The sequence below is a fragment of the Thunnus thynnus genome, chromosome 15, assembly GCF_963924715.1.
Source record: "Thunnus thynnus chromosome 15, fThuThy2.1, whole genome shotgun sequence".
In the NCBI taxonomy this organism is placed as follows: domain Eukaryota; kingdom Metazoa; phylum Chordata; class Actinopteri; order Scombriformes; family Scombridae; genus Thunnus; species Thunnus thynnus.
The window spans coordinates 8,216,979-8,240,610 of NC_089531.1; the positions used below are offsets into that span (position 1 = coordinate 8,216,979).

The 23,632-nt window shown below is 37.7% G+C and overlaps 2 protein-coding genes across 4 annotated transcripts in view; one reads left to right on the forward strand and one right to left on the reverse strand.

Annotated features, from left to right (window-relative positions):
* Nucleotides 1–806: 806 nt before the first annotated feature.
* On the forward strand, nt 807–8,690 carry LOC137198406 (CD209 antigen-like protein E). 2 transcript variants are annotated; one of them, XM_067612250.1, is made up of 10 exons: nt 807–1,374; nt 1,605–1,683; nt 3,286–3,354; nt 3,628–3,706; nt 5,449–5,574; nt 6,319–6,393; nt 7,295–7,354; nt 7,496–7,647; nt 7,798–7,922; nt 8,014–8,690. In XM_067612250.1, exons 4-10 carry the CDS (start codon nt 3,688–3,690, stop codon nt 8,207–8,209), a joined length of 753 nt encoding a protein of 250 aa, XP_067468351.1. In that variant the 5' UTR covers nt 807–1,374; nt 1,605–1,683; nt 3,286–3,354; nt 3,628–3,687; the 3' UTR covers nt 8,210–8,690. The 2 variants fall into 2 exon arrangements, with proteins under 2 accessions (XP_067468351.1, XP_067468352.1); XM_067612251.1 differs by lacking the exons at nt 807–1,374; nt 1,605–1,683 and having other exon boundaries at nt 3,214–3,354.
* Nucleotides 8,691–11,335: 2,645 nt separating this feature from the next.
* The window catches only part of LOC137198397 (uncharacterized), a 45,368-nt gene continuing 33,071 nt past the window's right edge, over nt 11,336–23,632 (reverse strand). For both annotated transcript variants that reach the window (XM_067612221.1, XM_067612222.1), the window contains 16 exons: nt 22,344–22,490; nt 21,837–21,987; nt 21,403–21,575; nt 20,704–20,839; nt 20,147–20,266; nt 19,903–19,940; nt 18,739–18,856; nt 18,480–18,592; nt 17,262–17,466; nt 16,420–16,688; nt 16,109–16,280; nt 15,320–15,471; nt 13,972–14,086; nt 13,636–13,884; nt 13,195–13,312; nt 11,336–12,053 (listed from right to left, as the gene is read on the reverse strand). In XM_067612221.1, coding sequence (XP_067468322.1) covers nt 11,822–12,053; nt 13,195–13,312; nt 13,636–13,884; nt 13,972–14,086; nt 15,320–15,471; nt 16,109–16,280; nt 16,420–16,688; nt 17,262–17,466; nt 18,480–18,592; nt 18,739–18,856; nt 19,903–19,940; nt 20,147–20,266; nt 20,704–20,839; nt 21,403–21,575; nt 21,837–21,987; nt 22,344–22,490 — 2,508 coding nt within the window. In that variant the 3' untranslated portion in view covers nt 11,336–11,821. The remainder of the gene's footprint in view (nt 12,054–13,194; nt 13,313–13,635; nt 13,885–13,971; nt 14,087–15,319; nt 15,472–16,108; nt 16,281–16,419; nt 16,689–17,261; nt 17,467–18,479; nt 18,593–18,738; nt 18,857–19,902; nt 19,941–20,146; nt 20,267–20,703; nt 20,840–21,402; nt 21,576–21,836; nt 21,988–22,343; nt 22,491–23,632) is intronic.

Below are 23,632 nucleotides of genomic sequence, written 5' to 3' on the forward strand. Positions count from 1 at the left end.
ACAGACTGGACCTCAGTAGTTGTGCTGAGTAGCAGAGACCATGTGGCACTGCATTGCTGAGAGAGTCCAGGAGTATCAGGAGCCAAGGGGACCATGCCTCCTTTTGGAGACTCCTCAGTACCCCATGAAGATGAAAAGGCGAGTCCCTTTAAAGGGTGACCTCTGGACTTCAAGGTGGCTCCTCAGCTGCTCCACCTAAGTGTCATGAGGGAATACAGGATCCGCTGCTGGCTAGCTGGCTCAAAGCTAGCAGACTTGGAGACAGCTGCTCCAGGGAGGAGCCTGGAGACCCCAGGGAAACATGGGAGACTGGAATGATGGACTTGGGAGGGCAGGATTTAAATTGTATTTCCACCTGAAGAAAGCCACTTCTTGGGAAAATTCAGGGTCCTTCTTCCAGTAAACAGAAGGTGATTTAAGGAAGTTTGGCTATTCATTTAAAAAGACATCCTGTGTAACTCCAGAATCATGCTAGGAAAAAGGCAAGCAGGGCTGGTGAATGTCTGCTGGGTCCATGACTGCTTGGATCTTTCTGTCAGGGGGAGTAGCAGTAGATGGACCCAAATGCAGGACAAATCAGCCAAAATGAACTGAACAATGTCTCTTTAATAAATATCCAAATGTGCAGGCATAGAAAAATGGAACAAGACAAAAACAGGCAGAGCAAAACTGAACTGAAACGCAGGACTAAAACACTAACTGAACTAACGAGCAGATGAGGTGCAGGTGGGGAGGTGGGTGGAGAAACTCAAGTGAGGGGAATGAGGGGATAAAACAGGAAATGGGAAAGAAGCTGATAGGCTGGGGAAGATACCGGGAGAAGGGCAGGGCTAACGAAGATGGTGCAGGGCAGGTGAAGAGGGAAGAGTGGAGGGAAAAGCAGGCTGGGAACACAGGAGGAAAAACACAGGGCAAACTGAAAACTAAAAACACAGCATACACATGAATATAACTTAAATACACAAGTCACACTGAGCAGAAACAGCACCAACACCTCAACATAACATTGGCAACCTTAGCATCCTTAAAGAACACAAACATACATTGCTGTTGACATAAACATCAGACAACAAGTTTGTCAAGAGGAGTGGCCTGCATGTAACAATAAAATTGCACTGAAAGACAACTGTTGCTCTGAGTTTCAGTTCACTTTTGCACATAATATCTATGAGGGTCAGTGTGTAGCAAGCAACAGTCTTCAGTCACTTTTCCTTAAGATAAGTGTGAAAGCAAACTTCAGTTTCAACCTGCAGGGCCTACTGCCACTCAGTCCAGTTCAACAAACTGGGAAAAAGTCCGAGGGCACCTGGTGGACTGGTGGAAGGATGTAGAGCCAGACTGGGACAGAACCAATGATACGGGGAAAGGTCAATGGTGAGTCTTAAATACAATTCTGTCTATATATCTATCCATCCACCCATCTATCTATACATGCCAAAGCTTTTCAGAAAGGTACTAAATACTTCCACAAGGTGTTTTCATTTGTTATAACTTGAGTAAAACATGAACATTTACAGAATAAATGGAAATTTTATCTTCCGCAGTTACACCAATTATTTCAAAAGGACCCAACAGCAGTTTAGTGTTGTGTTCTTTTGTTGCAGAGAAAGCTTCCTCAGTGACTGTCACCCTTTACTCTGAAGTCAGGATCTTGAAAACTCTGCATGATGAGTCACACAGAAGGTAAAAACTAGAAATGGAGGTGGTGGTTAATCTACTCGGAGGGGAACCTCAGACCCCTACAGTCAGACCCCAGAGGTCATCATCAGGCAAACAGCCACCAGTCTAAACGAAATTGTTGTTTTTCCAAGAGAAAAACTTGTATTCTTCTTCTAAAAGACTGCATCCTCATGTTATCTTAATGTGCTGGAAACCAGCTTCAGCGTTGTATCCTATAAATAAGTATTTCCTGTTTTTACAAAGTAATCCAAGTTTGTGGTTAAACTTCTTTACCAGTTAATCACACGTCATTCGTCCTGTAAGATCCTCTTGATGACCACTTTTAAGTTGATGAAATTGTTTTCTGCAACTTCAGAATTCTCAAATACATCAGATTTTTTTTCCATATAAATTTGAGCTATATTTACAGATATGCTAATTGAATTGTTTGAGGTAAAGTCGTATTTGTATTTAGTCTACTTTGGATTATAATTGAGGAAGTACGCCTGATTTACTGCTTCAACAGCAGCAGAAGAGGTTCGTCACACAGGCTTCAGCTGCCTGAATGAAATATAGACATACTTCCAGGTTTGACCAAACCTTATGGCAAATATAATGTAACTTTAAGTTTTTAATCAGACCGTGTTTGTGCAGCTTTATTTGTACATGCCATCTCATTCTCCTGTTAAATCTCTCCTGTTTTTCCTAACTGTTTCCTGCCAGTCAACAAAGAAAAACAGAAAAATAGAAAGAAAGAAAGAAAGGCAGGCACTGGGTGTGAGGAGATCCACAATTATACCATTAAAGGAGTGAAGACAGGAAGGCGGATAACAAATGAGGAAGTGGCCATGAAGAATATTTTTGAAGTTATCTGACACACAAAGTATCAAGTCTGAAGGTCTCTTTACCTTTTGGTAATTTCTTGTTTTGCTGATTGTTATTTGTATGCAACCAGGAGTGTCTTTAAGTCAAAAGAAATTAAAAGGTGATAAATAGTTTTTATTCTTTAGTTTGTGAGTAGGAGTAAAAGTGAAGGATTTTTACTTTTATCTTTCAATTAAGTTCAAAAGTTTACTCTTAGCAGTTGGATAAATACTGGCCTTGTTTACCTCTGATGTTGAAATCAATCAAATTAAATTATTTCCAAAGTAAAAAGTTTGTAACCATGTTTACATGTTCTTATAGTGATAGCAGCACTCATATAAAGTGTTATTTTTCTGTATCAACTATATGTTTGTTGTTCAGTTGTTATTAAAGATGATTCAAGGCCTGAAATGTGACAAAGTCTGGGAGCAATTTAGAGGAAAGTGTTATAATTTCTCCACCAATTATTCATCCTGGGAAGAGAGCAGACATCTCTGCCGAATGTCATGGAGGAGACCTGGTGAAGATAGACAGCATGAAGGAGCAGGTATAAAACACTGCAGCAGGTTCATGTAGAGCACTGACTCTGTTCTTGTGTATTTTATCACATATTTGTGATTGTGAAGCAGTTAACATGGTGTCTCAGCACAGAAAAGTCATGTTACATATCATCATTTTGGTTTTGGGTGAATGACTCACCACTGAACACAAGGTGTGATTGCTGTGGAAACATTTCTGGGTGACAGGAAGTTTTTCACACAGTGGTGAAATACCAGAGATTAATGTGGAAGCTCACAACCCTGAAGAGAGAGCAGTGGAGAAAGGTCAACGGTGAGTCTTAAATACAATGCTCTATCTATCTATCTATCTATCTATCTATCTATCTATCTATCTATCTATCTATCTATCTATCTATCTATCTATCTATCTATCTATCTATCTATGCCAAAGCTTTTCAAAAAGATACCGAATAATTCCACAAGGTGTTTTTATGTTATAACTTGAGTAAAATATGAACATTTACAAGATAAATGGAAATTTTATCTTCACAGATTATTTCAAAAGGACCCAACAGCAGTTTAGTTTTGTGTTTTTTTGTTGCAGAGAAAGCTTCCTCAGTGACTGTCACCCTTTACTCTGAAGTCAGGATCTTGAAAACTCTGCATGATGACTCACAGAGAAGGTAAAAACTAGATATGGAGGTGGTGGTAAATCTACTCGGAGGGGAACGATGACCTCTGACCCTACAGTCAGACCCCAGAGGTCATCATCAGGCAAACAGCCACCAGTCTAAACAAAATTGTTGTTTTTCCAAGAGAAAAACGTGTATTCTTCCTCTAAAAGACTGCATCCTCATGTTATCTTAATGTGCTTGAAACCATCTTCAGCGTTGTACCTATAAATAAGTATTTCCTGTTTTTACAAAGTAAGCCAAGTTTGTGGTTAAACTTCTTTACCAGTTGATCACACGTCATTCGTGCTGCAAGATCCTCTTGATGACCACTTTTAAACTGAAGAAACTGTTTTCTGCAACTTCAGAATTCTCAAATTCATCAGATTTTTTTTCCATATAAATTTGAGCTATATTTACAGATATGCTAATTGAATAGTTTGAGGTAAAGTCGTATTTGTATTTAGTCTACTTTGGATTATAATTGAGGAAGTAGGCCTGTTTTACTGCTTCAACAGCAGCAGAAGAGGTTCGTCACACAGTCTTCAGCTGCCTGAATGAAATATAGACATACTTCCAAGTTTGACCAAACCTTATGGCAAATATAATGTAACTTTAAGTTTTTAATCAGACCGTGTTTGTGCAGCTTTATTTGTACGTCATCTCGTTCTCCTGTTAAATCTCTCCTGTTTTTCTTAACTGTTACCTGCCAGTCAACAAAGAAAAAGCCCATGAAGATTATTTTTGAAGAACTTTAAGTTATCTGACACACAAAGTATCAAGTCTGAAGGTCTCTTTACCTTTTGGTAAATTACTTGTCTTGCTGATTGTTATTTGTATGCAACCAGGAGTGTTTTTAAGTCAAAAGAAATTAAAAGGAGATAAATAGTTTTTATTCTTTAGTTTGAGTAAAAGTGAAGGATTTTTACTTTTATCTTTCAATTAAGTTCAGAATTTTACTCTCATGAGTTGGATAAATACTGGCCTTAGTGTTGAAATCTTGACTGTCTTTGGTAGTATTTTTTAATAAAAGATTTTTCAACGATGCAAAGATGAAAATCCAAAATTGCACAGAAAATAATTCAACATTAAGGTTTCTGCAGGTGCAGTAATATGAACATCCGTGTGATACTCTAATACAACAGTCCTGCAAAAAATGCTACCTTATAATATTCTGTTTCTGTGGAGATTATGTCAGAGAGGTTTTAAAGGACGGGTTCCCAGTTTTTCAAGTCTGTCTTAAAACAACAGTCAGTTTTCAAACGAACATTGAAACAGGTTTTGCTCACTTTAATCATTCCTCCTGTTCATACTGGTTATTATAAGATCCTTTCTAAATATGCTTACAATGTAAGTGGGGCCAAAATCTACAATCCTTGTTTTGTGCAAACATTTATGGAAATGTTTATCTGCTTATATGAGGCTTCAGCAGTCTGAGTTAGTCATATCAAGTGGATATCTGCCACATTTACAGTCTTTTTAGCATCAAAGTCCCCCATCACTTACATTGTAAGTTCATTATGAAGGGATCTTCTAATGGTCAGTATGAACAGGAGAAATGATTACAGCAAGAAAAACATGTTTCAATGTTCATTTGGGCTCCCAACTGTTGTTTTAAGACAGATTTGAAAAATTGGGAATCCGTCCTTTAAGTCTGGCTGCATTATATTGTACAAGTGTGCATGTTGTTGTGTCAATACTCTGTACCCAAACTCAAGTGTAATTTACATCTCAGTCTCTTCTAACTGTAACAGGTGAAGCTCTTGACTCCCGACAACATGCAGTGTCAAAAGGAGGGTCAAAGGTCACATCAGAGAGAGTGGCCCTGCTGGTTCTCAGCACTCTTTTGGTTGTCGCTCTCATTGTTATTTATCGTGTCTGTAAGTTTGTACAGTTTTATCAATGTAGTTTTACTTTAAGAACAATCAGGTGGCTGATCTAAAATAACTAAACTTACCTGAAAAACTTTAATCACCTCATTTACAGTTTTTCTCAGTTGCTTAAAGCACATTTTCTGAAACAATGTTGCAGTTCTCAAAACACTAAGAAATAAATCACCACATCATTTTATACTGTGCTGCACTTCAACTGTCCAGCAAAAGACCAACTCAAGATATTTATCTTTATTGTAAAGTAACTTCATCAATCAGTGCTTCTCTGCCAGCAAGTGATGTTTCTTATTGTCTTTGCTCAGGTCAAGACAGTTAAATGTCAAAGGATTTATGACCAGAGTCCCTTTACCTCTATAGTACATGCACACAGGTCACTTATTTCACTATTGATGGAACCTGTATTTAAGAAGTCCACAAAAATAAGTACTTGGGCACTTGATTTAATCATTTATTTAATCATTTCGTGATCTCAAATTAGTAATTTGTGCTCTTGATGTAATAATTCAATAATTGTTGTGGGTGTACAACATGCAAGCATGAATTATTAATTAAAAGAAAAAAAAAACCTGTGGATTTGAGAATTTCATTTTTGAGAATTCTGATATTCATTTGTGCCAAAGCTACTGAGAAAAGCTGTATTAGTGAGTTTTGTTTTTCAGTGAAACTAGATTGTCATCATTGCTCATTATCAAGCACTGATTAACAAAAAGAGGTGTTTCTTTTCCCCATCAGCTATGGACATGCAAACCAAGGAAAGTCTCCAAATGCTGAAAACCAAGTACGAAGATGTACAAAGACATCTCAATGGTAAGACTGTCAGAGTTTGGGTTTGAAAATGTTGACAAACTAATGCAACACAAAAATGTCATCTTAAAATGTGAGGTTTTGGACTTAACTTGACGTTACAGCATCATACCTGCATCAAACAGAGGCAGAAGACAGACAGACCTTATCATAGGCTCCTGTCCATTGTGTAACACTTCTCTCACTTGCACCATGCATTCTAGCCACTGAGAGCTCTACAATGATCACATTGAGAAATGTGTTCAGCCATTGTGTTCATGTAAGTGTGTGAGGAAGTTGCTGGTGGAGAGCCAACATCTTAGCTGCGGAGATTGGATTGTCCTCCTAACGTCAGTAGGCCAATGATCCCAGTTATTAATGTATTTTAATGTAATCGCTCTTTCTATGTGGACAATAGTGTGAACAGTTTTGTTAACACAACTGAAATTGATTTTCTAAATTATTTTCATAACAGACAGGCTCTAATAAGTAATGCATTTTCCCTTCACATTTGTTCTCTGATGCTGTTACACCCTCTAATAATACTACAAACAGACCCAAACACAAACAACAGATACAGTCAGTCAGATGGGATCTATTTTATTATTTATTTTGCATCAGTTCATACTGAATGTGTCAGTAAGTTGCAAGGTAGGTGCCTTGCTCAAAGGCAGCATGTTGTACCTATGAAGGTTCATTTATTTGTTCTAATTGTTTCAGCTGCTCTCAGATTCAAACTCTTCCTCCTCAAAGTTTCTGCTGCCCCCAAATTACACAAATATAAACTTGTTAGACCTCACTGAAGTCTTCATGAGAATCTCTTCAAAGGTGATTCATGCCTGAAATGTCAGAGAGGCGGGGAGCAACATTTCTAAATAAGAGTGATGAAAGTGACATTTCTTTTTTATCCTTTCTTTTTCAACAGAGACACTCTCTAGAAAGATGGTGCCACCTTCCTGTCCACAACCTCCTGAAATAAAACCAAGTAAGTGATGGATTCTTCCTTCACACTTTTTTAACCTCTGATGCTGATTATAGAAGCTATAATAGATTGACAGGTAACAAAAGTTAGATAAACAGTGATTTGTTCCACCTGACTCAATTCCTTGCTGTAATCTCTTCAAAGATGATTCATGCCTGATATGTGACAAAGACTGGGAGCAACATGGAGGGAAGTGCTATTATTTCTCCATCACAACTTCATCCTGGGAAGAGAGCAGACGTTACTGCCAAAGTCACGGAGGAGACCTGGTGAAGATAGACAGCAGCGATGAGCAGGTATAAAACACTGCAGCAGGTTCATGTAGCACACTGACTGTGTTCTTGTGCATTTTATCACATCCTTATGTTTCTGAATCAGTTAACATGGTGTCTCAGCACAGAAAAGTCATGTTACATATCATCATTTCACCAACTTTTCCTCTTCAGACATTCTTGACAAAGGAACTGAGTGACAAAATGAAATATGACGAGGACAAGTTCTGGATCGGACTGACAGACTCAAAGAAAGAGGGCAATTGGTTTTGGGTGGACGACTCACCACTGAACACAAGGTTTGATTGTTGTGAAAACATTTCTAAAAATCAAAAAAATCAAATCAACTCGTTTTTATTTAACCAAGTCTTTCTGTTCTCCATCCTTTAGTTTGTCTTTCTGGCGAAAACGTGAGCCGGACAATTGGGACAGGGAAAATCCTAAAGGAGAGGACTGTGTGAGGATGGGAAAGAAAGGAAGACCTGCAGAGCTGAACTGTTGGTCTGATAAATCCTGTGACGAGCCTCAAAGAATTATTTGTGAGAAACAAGCAGAAAAAGGATTTATTAGGGTTATGTGTTTCTGAAATCCAGTTGAGCTCAGACTTCTCAGACTATTTACAGTTTTTATCAGTTGCTTTGGCACAATTATCAAATAAAAATCATGGCTCTCAAAACACAGTGTGCTATTCTCAAACCTGCAGTTAATTTTCTCACAACTGTATTCACATTTCTTGTTTGTCATTTCAAATATATGAGTCCAAATATGTTCAGATGATCCAGTGATGCATTGAGTTAGTGTCTCTACTCTCACGTCTCTCTACTGAACAGTATAACTGTCAGACATGAACATCAAAATGTTCATTGTGTGCAGCAAACTGTCCAAACTTTTCAAACATACATGTGTCATATATTTCAAAAATATAATAATAGATGAACATTTCAGTTCAAGTGGTAAAATGTTCATCATGACAGACAGTGATTGTGCATAATTTGTGCTAAATATGATCTTACATATTGTTTTCAAAGGGGTCTGCATGGCAATAAAAATGTATTATCTCATTTCAACTGTCTTCTATGTTGTGTTTCCTGCTCCAATTAGTACAGTAGTAGTACAAAACTTTTTCTTTTCCTGCTGTAGAATATGTTGTAACTAAAGAAACTTGCAACTGAATATATAAAAAAGGTAAAAAGACAACAGCAATAAAACAGATTAAAAAAAAATATTCTGCAAGCAAAGATTCACAGTAAAGATACATCCAGAAGGGGGCAGTACGTCCACATCTGCTTTACTTCTAAATTTGTGTTCATGAATATGAAATGTTACATATTGTCTCATATTAATTAAAAATAGACCAACATCTCATCTAGCTAAAACATAAAAACATCCTCCTCCTCCTCCTATACTAGACATTGACCTGGAAGTTCACAACCCTTAACAGAGCAGCGGGGTGTCAGGGGGAGTAGCAGGAGACAGAACCACCAGACAAGGTGAGCCGGACAATTGGAAACGGGAAAATTCAGAAGGAGAGGACTGTGTGAGGATGGGGCGGAACGGAGGAGCCAAAAACTTGAATAGCTGGTTTGATAAATCCTGCAACAAGCCTCACAAAAGTATTTGTGAGAAACAAGCAGAAACTGGATTTTGTTAGTGTATGTTTGCGGTATGTGTCTCAAATCCATTTGAGTTTAAATTTTCAGCCTATTCATCTAACAATCTCAGTACAGGATGAAGAGCACTGCTTTTTTTGATAAATAATGTAAAGCTTTTTACAATTTATAAACATAAATTAATTATATTTAAAAAGCTATTATAAATCAATTAAATAAGTAGTTAAATGATGCACTGATACATTAAAAATAAAATGTATGTATAAAAAGATCAGAAACATGTTCAATAATGACTAAATTTCCTTGTTCTGTCTCTAAATTAATAATTGAATTTTAAAAAGACAAAATTAACTTTAAAAACGTTTACTTCTTGTAATGTGTATGTTTGCTTTTTTTTTTTTTTTTTTTTTTTTTTTTAGCTTAATGTAAACATGTTGTTGTTGATTGGTTGTAATTAAAAAAATTTTAAGTCTTCAATTATTCCTGATTAGCCTGATCTAATGTCTACAGTTAATGAGTGAAGAATATACATTCTGTGATGTATTTGGATGAATTCATAATAAAAATGATTATAATAAAAAAAAACTAATTTGAATAATTTCGATTGTATTGGTCTGTTGATGTTAGTGTTTTACAAGAGACAACAGTGTATTTGAATATTTCAGACTAAACTACTGAGAACACAGACGAACAGCATCGATGTGGATTATGCTGCAAGAAAAGTTTAATAAAGTTCTACAGATGTTGTGATACGTTTACATCTGCTGTAAAAATCTGTTACAATTGACAGAATTAATTCTCCATCAATGAGAAAGCAACAAGTGTTTCAACAAGGCCTTTCAAACCTACAGAAAGTGAGTGTTTAATACTCAAAAAGATTTTGGTGTCAGTTTCACTTTAGGAAGAGAAAATCTGCTCAGGAAAGAAATCTTTTTATCTTTTGGTTATTTTCTTAGTAAAAACTCAAAACATAAACGGACCACAAGGGGGCAACATTTCAACATCTGGACTTAAAGATCCCCTCCAGACATGTTTTAAGATGTATATAAAATACTTTGAATAAAAGTATCTCTGATATGTTTTTTCCACAAAAAAAATTCAATTATCTTGTTAAAATCCTTAAAATGAAATCTACTCTTTCTCCCTCATTAAAAATCCACAATCTCTCAATATGCCAATATTTTTAATTTTAATTAAAAAGTTTAACTGCTGGACACAAGATGTGTCAGTGTTTGTGCACAAGAGGTTTCCACATCACACTTGTGTAGGTTGAATATTGAACCAGGATTGGCATCTTAACTATTTGTGATGTCACAAATTATGCTTGTTGACCTGCCCATTAAAATTGGATTTTCAATGAGCACAGAGAAACTTCCAGCAGATGAAAACAGCCTTCGAGTGTAAAACTCTGCACATACGTTATTCTGTACAGTAAAGCTCAAACATTCAACTGTAGGAACAAGAAGAAAAACATTTTTCAGTAGAGGGAGACTTTAAATATACACAACCAAAACCCTGATCAATAAGCTTTGAACCACCATGTTGATTATGAGGACTCTTCAGTTCATGTCAGTCAATAACAAACGTTTGTCAGGTTGTTGATTAAAGCGGCCTGAAAAGTTTCTCAGCACCCACACAGGTGTTTTTACTTATTTTGTCTGATTTAAGGTGCTGTCACATTACATTTCCACCATGCGAGTTCACCTTTGTTCAGCTTCGACCAGGCGGATGTTCTCGGTTGACCAATAGAAACACTGCTGCACTGTGTTTGGACACTATCACACTGCAAACTGTTTGTGATCAATATTTATTACCTGCATCAGAAATATGACATCACATCCTTTTTCAGAGCCGGGGCGGGGAAAGTTCGGTGAACAGAAATGTCATGTGGTCACACCTTTAGACCTGTGTAGGTGTGTGTGTGTGTGTGTGTGTGTATGTGTGTGTGTGTGTGTGTACTTGTCACAGGGAGGGAACAGAACTGGAAACACCTGGGTGGGTTTACAACATGCAACATGATACTCATCAGTCTTTGTCTTTTTTTCTTTTTTCATTTTAGAAAGATAAATTGCAAGGTCATAGAAAGTGAGGTAACACAAGGATTTCTTTAAAATATTTTTTTTTAATTGAAAATCAAAATAGAAAATCTCAAATCACAACTGAAAGCATCAACATTCAACTGTCACAAGGGAAACAAAAACCAACCAAACTGTACAAATCAGCAGCTAATGTGAACTTGTTTCTTTCCTCAGAGTTTCTTTTTCTCTTTACAGTTGAAAGACAGCTGAAGTGTGCGAAAATCCCCCCAAAAAACCGTTTACTTAATCTGAGTCTGGGGCTGCAGATAGATTGAAGGAATCACAAAACATGAATGTGAATTTATAGTATTTGTAAAAAATAAATAAATTTTGTCAAAACCTGCAAATGACTTGATGAAAGAAGCGTCTTTTCAGCAGTTAAACACATTTTAGGGTCTTTATTTCTGTTTGATGGAATGCATTTCTCTTGAGTTTTCAGACCATTTACAGATTGTTTAACAGAACTCGATACCTGAATGTAAACATAGTCCTCCAAAAAACCTCCCTTCATCATTCTGAATCCTCCTCATCAGGTATAAAAGGTGGGTCATCTGACGTCTGTTGGTCCATACCACCTCTGTCTTCCCTCCACAGCTCTCTGATGGTGAGGATTCGTACGAGCATGGCCTCCATGGTGCGGTCATCCAGAGGCTCGGAGGAGAACCACAGTGGGCTGTTGGGGACGCAGTGGCGATCTGGCTGAAGGTAGAACAGATCAGAGGTCCGCCTCGCCGACTTTGAGCTGGATGGAAGGAGAGAAAACATTTAAATTTTAGATGGTCATTAGGTTTAGACATTTGTTCTAAATTCTTGTGGAATAAATGATAAATCACACGACACATCATCAACTATCTGTGTTGATACAAGATCCAGTGTTTTTAAATGTGTCATTCTGTGTGTGCACTATATTATGTATTTTAGACTGTGTCAACACTTGGAAACTGATAATAATACTACTTCGATCTCTGTAGAATAATAACATTTTGCTAAAAGTGTTTATAAAAATGAAATTAGGTTAGAATGTTAACATTGAAATATCTGGTGCTACTGTATCTGTTTTGATCTGATTGTCTTTTCTGATGGTAAAAGCTACAAAGATCTATTTTCTTTCAATTTCAGATGATCAATTAAATCTTTAAACCCGCATTCACTGATTATTTTTTTGGCCACTTGGGGGCAGCGGAAACATGTCGACACAACACTGACATATCATCACCTTTTAAGTTGATATGTTGAACTTGTTAGCAAACAGTTGCTTATTTCCACAAACAGCAGTTACGGAGCAACATAATCATTCATTTGGAGTCGTGTTTCTGTCCACCTGGTGAATGTAAGTCCAATATTCACTCTCTTTTAGCTCTGTTTTTGCTCTCTACCAACTCCTGAAGGAAATATCTGACTCTTTAGCTGCTAAATGCTCCACTATGTTCACCAGCTAGTCTATAGCTAACTGTGTCTGTTTACTGTTTGGTGCTGAGCAGACAGTGTAAAGACAGCTGCCTGCTGCGGCCGAAAATGACACTACGAGAGTGCTGAGAGTGAACCAAAACAGTCAAGTTGCAGCTGGACAGCTAAACAATGAGCTGAAACTCACTATAAAGCTGCAGAGAACACTGATAATTCTCTGTAGGTTCATCACTACAAACTATACACAACACATTACACACTGTCATTTGATAAATTATTTAAAACATATATACAGTAGATTGAAGCTGCTTTAAGTAATGGTTAAAACCTGAGTGCTTTAGAGACAAGATGAAAGAAGTGAGAAAGGCAAGAAAACATAAACCAGGAACTCAAGATTATGAAGAAAAAATACACCAGATAAAAAAAAGTCGATAACACAACTAAACTAAAAATGCATAAAACCATTAAACACTCACCACTTGGAGATGTAGAACTCGTAGAGTCTGACCGGACAGCGAAGAGGGTTCTCTGTGTTCTCCTTCATCTGCAGGATTTCCTCTTCATTTTTTCTACGTTTCTTAGCCGGGACGCCGTCTGCGTTTATAGAAGACACACAGATGCACACACACAACCTCCTTAATGTCAAAAACTATGACACAAACATGCACGTGACAAAGCTTTTTAATGCATTTTCTCGTTACGTTATTTATGATGCAGTGGAGAAGGCCAGGAAAAGTCTGTGTGTGTGTGTGTTTCAATCAGGTAATCAGGTACATGATCATGTGACGGTTATCTTCCGCATGCCAACTTCTTTTTAGACAAAACTATCTGACTTGTATTTAAGATGTTTGACATAATTTTCATTATTATTACAGTATTGTCAGGTATTTCATTCTGACCCACAGCTATAACGGTACCTGACTCTGCTTCGTTTATGGATACGGGCGGGTAGAAGCGCAGGAAGGTGGTCTTGGTGTTGTTCTTGTTGGTTTTGGTGCAGCGCATGACGTGTGCGAAGGACAGCTGGCGATGCTGCTCCACCGTGGTGAAGCCGAAGTACTTGCAGCAGAAGAAGAGCAGGGTGTTGAGGAGGATGACGGGGGAGTACGCCCCCAGCTGTTTACAGTCCCACAGAAACTCCTCCTCAATACGGAAATGAATATGACCTGCAGAGGAGAAGAGAGAGACTTGTTAGAAATGTGGTCGGTTAGAGTCAGAAAAAAAAAAAGACAAAAACGTGGATGAAGACTCACTGCTGGCTGTGATCGAAGGTTTGAAATCTTTCAGGATTTTGGTGAAAACTGTCAAGAACTTGCTGTAGATCAGATCGCTGAATATATTCTCCATTCGGCCGTTGTTAAACAGATGCTACAAGAGACAAATTAACAGTCAGACATGAGCAACAAGAACTGTGTGAGCATTTACACTGTTGTCCCAAAGGATTTCTGAAGGTGTATCCACTACAGTTTAGTGTATATAAGAAAAAGAGAATGAAATCTTAAAGTCCCCGTCAATTCAAAAGTGGGTTTTGCTTATTGTTACTTCACTCGGATGTTTGAGCTTCACTGCGCAGAAGGATTATGTGCAGAGTTTGTTTCCACATTCATCTGCTGGAGGGGTGTTCACCTTAAATCTGAGTTTAAGATTGATGACATCACAACTAGTTTGGGAGCCAAACACTGAGAACGGACTTCTCAGTGAAGAAGGCAGTTTAACTTTTGATATGAACAATATTTACATATTCATAGATTCTGAATTTTTCAATGAGAGAAAAGGAGAAGATGATAATTTCTAATGAAGTATTTGAACTTATTTGTGGAAAAACCATATCACACACAAACTATTATTCAAAACAGGGTTTATTTATACGTCTTAAACATGTGGAGGGGATTGTTAACGATGTGGTGAATGAACACTGCAGGTAGGGGGCGCTGAAGCTGTCAGAGTCTGTTAAAGATCGCTCCCTAGTTCACTGTACAGTGCACTGGATTTTGGAAACTCATTGATCAGTGTCTCAGTGTTCATATAATCAATAACCTGCGCCCCAATTCAAACAGCATGTGATAAAGACATGATATAAAATACATACTGTACATGCCAAACTCAAACTGTATGTAAACTGCGGTGAAAATTAAGAATAAACTGCAAAAAACGTTCTTCTGCAAACGCTGATGTGAGGAGTGTAAAGTCTCTCTCGTCTTCAATTGTGAAGCGTTTTGTGACGCCTGTTCTAGAAAGGTGCAATATAAATACATTTTATTTTACTTATTTACTTACTTTAAAGAAGTACTGTTGCATTATGAATTAAGAATTGAGGCAAATGTTGATTAATTGGCTTTTTACACTTTCTGACTTTTCTGCAAAAATTACAAAAATAAATATGCAATAGTATAGAAGTACAAGTACCCAACATATACATGACTTATTTAAGAGTTCAATAAAATTTGCCTGTTTGTTAAGAGCAGATACAGAAATCAAGAAGACAAACAAGCAGACAGATCAAATCTCACCCTGATATGTAAAGTCAGAGACACTATACAGTATGTACAGTATGTGTATTCAGTGTGTGTGTGTGTGTGTGTACAGTGTCGGTCATCTTGCCTGCTGTATGCTGAGGCAGAGGTAGAACAGGCTGTCAGGTGAGTACGGCTCCCCGTCGGGTCGTTTCACCTCAGTGATGAAGCGGCAGAGGCCGTCGCTCAGCTCAGCCGCGGAGCAGCAAAGAACGTCCTCCTTTAACACCGTGTTGTGTACTAAAAGAAGAGAGAAGTGAGGGGAAAGTTTTACTGGATGTCAGCCATGTTGTATTTGTTTCAGACTCTTTAGATTAGTCTATCAAATGTGAAGAAATCATGAAAAAAAGCTCATCGTAATTTCCCAGAGCCAAAGATAATATCCTAAAATTGCTTGTTTAGTTGGACTAACAGCCCAAAACCAAAAGATTTAATTATCAATTATATAAAACAGAAAAAAAAGCAACAAATCTTCACAATATTTAAATGTTTTCGCTTGACAAATGTCTAAATCAACTACTTGATTCATTGTTCTTTTATTATTCAGAATAATAATGCTGTTGCTAATCATGTGAATGGCTAGACATATGGTGTTGTTTTTTTTAAATTATTATTGAAGCAAAAAAAAAACTATTAGATGATAACAGAAATACAGTCATCCAATGTTTATGAAATATCTCATTACTAAAGCTTATAAAATGACAGAATAAAGGCAGAAAATTGCCAATAAATACAACGCAAAAGTTAAAATTGTACATGGAGCCATAAGACATTGTTACGCATCGAGTTTAAGGACATATTGTTCCGGTAACAACTTATACTAAAGTTTAAGCCGACTTCAAGGAACAAAAAGGGAGGAAGACAGAAAAAAACATACAAGAAACAAGGTCCAGGTTGGTTTGTGATTCCCTCCACTGTATCCATCTCTTCCAGGCATCAATCCCGTACTGACTGCTCAGTTTGCGGGGCTGGTTAAACGTGGCCTTTGAAAAGTCTCTTTGAGAAGTTTCCTCTTTATGCGTCTTAGACAACTGTTGCAGCTTACGACCCTTAAACAGAGAGGACAGACTGAATTACATCACATGCAGTACCTTAATCTTACATTTAATTTAAAAATTCTCTTTGCAAATATAATCTGATCTACAGTTCGGCTCGTTAACAGTTTTTGAACTCCAGGTGGTTTGTTACCTTATTCTTGTTGTGGACTTTCCCCACAGTTTCTTGCAGTAGTGGAGGGGCCGGCACAAGGCTCAGTGAGCACTGGGGACCCTCTTTCATCTCCACAGCGAGAGGAGGAGGAGCTGGAGGTGGAAGCTCACTGGACGTGCCCACATCTAAAACCAGAGGGGGTTTCTTATGGGCATGTGGTCGACTGAGCGACCTGAGTCTGGTGAAAGAGGAGCACACCTCCTGGTTGATGAACGTATCCAGGGCATCACTGCAGCTACTGGTGTGGTCTGAAAATAATGAATGATATAAGATAATAGACCTGGAAATGTGCAGAATGTGTCCCCTCTGAGGATAAAGCAACACAGATCACATAGAGTTTGCATTTTCTTTTGTTCTCTACAAAGATCAAAAGTTCCTGCAACAGTGGATGTAAAGCTCTGCAGAAGAGAAGGACACTCCTGAAATCTGAAATAATGTGGAGTGTAACTAATTGGTTAAGAAGACAATTAAAATCAGCTTCAGTGCCTCCAATAACAGACTGCTGCTGCTGCTGCATCTGTATCACGTGACTTCACAAGACTGTGCACAGTGTGTATTTGTGTAAATTTCATGTTTTTTGTATACTTTGGTTGAGTAAACTAGACGCTGCCCTGTGAAGGTTTGTTGGCAGACATCAATGCACACATTTGTGTACCAGGCTCAGCTTTAACTCTCATGTGACAAACATAAAGACTACATGAAGAGCTGGACGAGTTCCCACAATATGCTCTCTTAATCCAGCGTCTCTTTAAACCCAAATAAGCTCTCTCTCCTTTATTATACCAGTATAATTAATTCATATAATTAAGCTTTTTTGTTACCTTTGTGGGCATGAGTGTCTTGACTTTCTCCTTCTTTTATCACATCTTCGTCCTTCTGCTCGTCACCTCTCTCGTTCCTCTCATTTAGCTTCGCCTTGAAGTTGAGCTCGCCCTCGAAGCCGTCGGGGGGAATCCTCTCCTTCATGGATTTTATTATTGACTCTGAGTTGTCCGGCGTCACAGGGAGGAACATGGGCACAGGCAGCTGCGGCAGGCATAGAGAAAACCCAAACAGACCACAGTGGTTAGAAACACCTGAGCCGTTGTTTTTTATGTCATTGAGCCTTTCTTAGATACTTTGACAGTAAAGAGTGACCGAGACCATCAGGAGGGTGAGAGTGTCGATGACGTGGAAAAGGTTGCTGGCTGAACTTAAATTGAGGATGCAGCCGTTACATGTTATATGTGTCTTATATGTGGCTGAGTCACCAGGACGACTGAGCAAATAATATTTTGTAGTTTTTTCCCCAAACATAAACAGAAAATTAGCAACATATGTCAGCATCAATATCAAAACTGCACTGCACATAATACGAAGAACAAAACAAAAGTAGTTATGATGTAATGCCACATAAAATTAGAGGTAAATCAATTAGTTGACCAATCGACAGAGAACCAATCTGCAACTATGTTGATAGTTGATTTAAGTCATTTTTAAAAGCAAAGATATAAACACTTCTTAGACTTCTGAGTAAATTTACTCCTTGAAGCCTCTGATTCTTGCAGTATTTTCGCCTGTAATGTTTGAGTCCTGAGTCTAAATGTCATAAATGAAAACTTCACCAGAGTCAAGGGTACATGAGAGTGATTCGATGTTGATGTAATGTGAGTTAGTGTGAATTAATTTATGGCATGACTGAAAGTCTGAAGCAGCTGAATAATGTGTTGAATTTCAACAAAGCGTAAAACACTGAAGGAATGAAATTTTAAATCAAAGAATGTAAACAAGAACAGAAAATAATGAGGCTCCTTTCTCAGAGTTACAGGAATAGAGACTAATTAAATATGTGACTGTTTTAGAGAATCTTCAAATTTAAGTAATTTTGATGACAAGCACAGTGCTGTACTGATTTTTCTGATGGCAAAACCTCAATCTAACAAATCAACATTCAAGAAAATGTACAAATTTAAAGAATGAGAGCATTTTTCTTTTAGTGTAGAGCCTGGGTGTTAAGTAAAAACAAGGTTCATGAGGGGCGTCAGAGGTGATTTACGTACCGGTAACGGCAGGCCAACGGGTTTGGGTGTGTACTGGCTGTACATGTTCATCGGCACAGGAACGTAAACCGGCACCGGCACAGGCAGGACTATGACTTTAGGTACAAAGTTGTCTTCACACAACAGAGAAAGAAAACAGAAACAATATCAGAGCTTTTACTTCAGGAAAGAGTTTGTATCAACGCATCACAACTGTCTGTCCACTTATCGACATACTGTAGAGAGTTGAGCGTTTAAAACACCTGGATGACGGTTTTACCTGTTTGTGCCTCTGCATCGACTGTCTGTGTTGAACAGGAGACTCCTTTGTTGTGGACTAACGGCGTACAGAGCATGGACTTGTTCTTCAGTTCCTTGGGGACTGTTTGGATGCTGACCTGTAGAACGGACAAATAATCATTATAATGATTAACACCAGCAACAGCAACAACCACTATCCCAACATCTAAATGAATAGCACTGTAAGTCTTGACTAATCTTATTATTGATTACAGGTTTTCGGCAGTGTTCATCAAATTTGATTTCTGATTTTTTAAGACCTTTTTACCACCACATAGAATATAATTTAATACCTTTTTCACACCCATATCAGTTAAAAAATAACTGAACTGCACTTTTCAGCTGTGTATAACAATGATGCCTATTAATATAAGTAATCAGTTAACACAATTTCAATCATCAATGGATGGATTACCACTTTAAAAATAATACAATTTAAATTAATTTAAGTTTTTGGTCAAATTGACACTTCCTCATTATGAGCGGATGAGCCTCCGAGCTACAGTAGGAAGCAGTAGCGACAGTGTTTGCTGCAGGTCTGATGGTGCTGACTGAAACAGCTTCCTGCAACACAATCCACTGTCACACCAGTCTCTCATGTAGTTTATAGATGCATTATGTCTCCCGACAGCCCGCAACCACGTAGGAAAAAAAAGTTATAACTAATGTTTCTGTCTACAACAGAAATATTCATATTTCTAAATTAAACCTTTCTTATACCTTCTAGGGACTTTTTTTTTGAGGAAATCAAGCAGCAAAAAAGCAGCAAATCCTCACATCTGAGAAGCTCAAAACAAATAATGTTTTGCATTTTTTCTTAATAAATGATTAAATAATCAATCGATTATCAAAACTGTTAATTAGTGTTCTGAGGATCATCAAAGTGCTTTATTGAATGATCAGTTTGGCACTAAATAGGAATAATGACCTGCTGCCATGTCTGTCCTCAACCTCAGTCATAAAACACCAGCTGTAAACATCTGGTTGTTTTCTTAAAGTTACAACTTGGCTGATTCAATTATGTAAAATTATAGTTTTTTTTCTACAATTTGTCAACAAAATCAATATATTGATAAACAGAACACTGATAACTGTGTGGAGGCCTTGATATGTGGATATGAGTGTATTCAGCTCCTAAACTTACATGTCCAACAACCTTTGTTTGAATGTCAGAGACAGAATCTGTGAAGATACGACAGAAGAAAACAAACAAATAAACCCAAAACAAAACTGACGTCCACATAGATGAAATCTGTGCAGTCAACAGAACCAAAATATCTGCAGCATGTTAATTCCTCACAATTACACTTATATCTATTCAACAGTATATTTGTGCATGATGACTCTGTCTATTTACAGTATGTGAGCGAGTATTTGTGTGTGTATACCACGATGTGAAGTGCTGGTCGAGGTGCTGTGCTGCCCTTTTAGAGCACCAGCAAGCGAAATAACGTTAGCGATGACGGGAGACGACTCCGCTGCACCTGCAGATCCAGGAGGTGAAGAGACTGTAGGCAGGAAACAGAGTCGTCAGCAGGATCCCACAGCATTTTACTTCAGTAAATAAAAACTAAAGTCAGACTAGAAGTCTTTAGTTAGTTCTGATCCTTTGAAAACACAGGAATCTAACCACCTCCGGTTCTGTGAAATTAACGTAATTGTAGGATTTTTAGACCTAATTGTGCACACTTCTTTACAGGAAAAAATGAAAATCAGCTACTGGATAAAGTAACAGGACGCAAGCGCTCTACATTGACTTCAAACTAAATGGAGATCTATTCCAGTTTCATCTCCTGATGGTCTGACTGGTCTCTGGTCCAGTAACTGGTCCATTTGGGTTTCAGTCTGTTTTGTTTTATAATTAAATTCATGTACAGGTAGTGTTACAGTTAAACAGTTTGTGTTTGGTTTGGACAAAATATAAAATACCAACAACGATACAAACCTGTGTTGACCATTTGGCCTTTTTTATTGCAGAACAGCAGCAAACATTTCATATCACAGAAGTGTTTGACCTCCCCCAGCATGGAAAGACTCTGCTTTAGTTTCCTTTTGCGACCGCAGGTGTCACAGCTGGCAACCTGAGAGAAAGCAGTACAGAGAATTTGTTCATCATCATCATCATCATCATTTCTGTGATTTTAATAACTTACATTTTCAGGCTTTCTTACAAGCAGGACACAAAAATAAGCTGGCAGTGATTTAGGGAGCAGCTGAGTGCATAAAATGATTGACATTGAAACAAGAGTCAATGTGATCAATTAAATGAACAAAACTCATTGAAAAACAAATATATTGAGTGTTTTTGCAGTTGCACCACCACCATGACCTGCCACCTCTGGAAGAGACACCTCTAAAGCACTTTTTATTTTTACTGAGTTCAACAACTATTAGCACCTCTGAATCGATGATGTCATTGTTCAGCTTAATGATTTTATTTTTAAAACACATATTATTGAAATACAATGTACATATATAACCTTAAACAATGGTTTGCATGATCTAATCTGAGCGCTACATTGCTTATACTGAACTCATAAAAATATCATAAACACAAAATATGAGATACAGAAAAGGACACACACACTGGAAGCTTGAACACAACGTTGTTGAAGCCGGGCAGGTAATTTTCACCTCTACTTACGCGGCAGTGGAGCATTTTATAATTTAAGTTGCAGTCTTCAGAGCAGAACTCCACGGTTTTGTTTTCATACTGCGCTGTCACCACTGACTTGGAGATGGAGAGACAGTAAGCACACGAGCGACAGTGTTTCCCCCACTTCTTCTCCAGATTATGTTGAAAGAGCATCTTGCAGCCTGAGATTAGAGAAAGAAGAAGCTCAGGATCGTTTTTTTTTCCTCATTTTGAATTACACACTTTTTCTAGATGTAAGACTCTTGACTCACTTTCTTTATTGTACTTTTATCTTCCATTAATAAAAGGCGAAACAAGGGAACTGAACCATAACAGCTGCACTCCATAACTGAATATTATTTACTATTATTTTAAGCAATAACAAGTGCACAACACAAACTGTGTTACACAATACTGCATGAAATATTTCCATGTCCTCTTACCGTCACTGCAGAAGTAACAGTCTTTGTTGTCGACTCTCTGGGCTTCTCCGATGATCTTTTCAGTCTTACAGTATTCACATTCACCGATGATGTTGTTCACTCTCTTAAACTCATGAGAACAGGTCGGACTACACACGAAATTCATTTTGCCCTGTGCACACACACACACACACAGAAAATGTATTTTAACAGAGTATCTTAAGCTATAGCAATAAGAGAGAGTTAAAAGTTTACATGTAAACAATGTCATCATAAAACTGTGAACTATAAATGCACAAAGCGTGAGATTTCTCCGGGTTCAAGGGGCATTTTAACAATTGTGGTTGAGGAGAAAAGAGAAAAAGCTTCACTCAGATCTTTCCAGCTAGTTAATAAACTTGCTTTCTTTGTCCAATCATAGTTGTGTTTACATTATCATTCTCTAAAACAACTTATGCCAACTGTGACCTCAGATCACATTCAATGAAGCATTCCTCTTTTATTTTTTTAAAAACAGACTGAACAAACCTTTTTCTGGACGACTTTGGGAGCCGTTTTTATGATGCGGCGACACTGGGCGCACGGCAGTTTCTCTGGTGGTTTAATGGAATCACCCTGTGTTTGATCGGGGGCTCCTGCAGGGTTTGTTACAACATTCACGTCTTTCTGAGTCTCCTGTGTCACAAAAAAGCAAAGAATATGTTATGGTTTTAATTGTGTACAGATAAAATACCTGGTATTTGCAGAACATGGTGATGAACTAAACTTGCCATCAGCAACAAAGTACCACGTTAATTGTAATGAAGGACTATGTCTCCCAGTGCAGCTGGGCTCTTTAATGTCCTTCAAAGCTAAACATGTCAACCTGCTGGTGACACTAGAGGTAAAGTCAGGCACCAAAGTGGATAGGATTCGATCTGTATAAAATGTGGTGCTAATCCATCTGATATTTGTAAAGATATTTCAGTCTGGACCAAAGTGATGAACCAACCAAGTGACAGACAGAGCGACAATGCTGGTAGCACGGCTACAAATGGGAGAATCTAATATATATTGTAGTTTTATGTTTTAAATGAGGCTCAGTATGTTCCTCGAACAGCAAGGCACTGTGGTTTCTGACAAACAGTGAATCAGGAGTAAATAGTGCATCTGCTGTCAACCAAATTCAGCTGCTGAGTAATATTCACTTAGTGCTCTAATGAGTATTTAAAGCACCACAACAAGGTTTGTGAGATTGACTCAAAATAACCTTCAATAAGTCCTGATCATTTCATAAACTTGGTACTGGAATTGCCCAAAAGTACATTCCTTTAGGCAGGAAACAGTGCAGATCATCTCCCCCTGACTGAGAGAAATCCTCTGATGGATCCTGCTCTTCATCTCTTTAAGGACTCTTTTCCACTCTCAGAAAAGGCACATAAATATGTGATATAAATATATCAGGTTTTGGCTGCACTGGCAATACTTGTTTGTGGGCTTAATTAACCCCTTGACATCCACCCTTTTTATAGAATTTTCGCCTATTTGGCATACCCAAATGGAAAAACTTATAACAGAGGAACTGTAAGGCCGTGATGCATGTATTAGGCTTCATTTGACAAGTGACATCTTCTAGTTTTTGGAAATGTGCTTGTTTAGCATGTGGATAAAACACAAACAAAACTACATCAGTTCAAATAAGGCTCAAAAAAGTGTTTTTGGTCCTCGTCTATAATGAGTCTTATTTGAATAACAATAATGAGGACATGCTTTATGCCAGAACTATGCAGAACACCATAAACCTTCTACATCTTGTCAACCTGTATAAAATTAGGCCT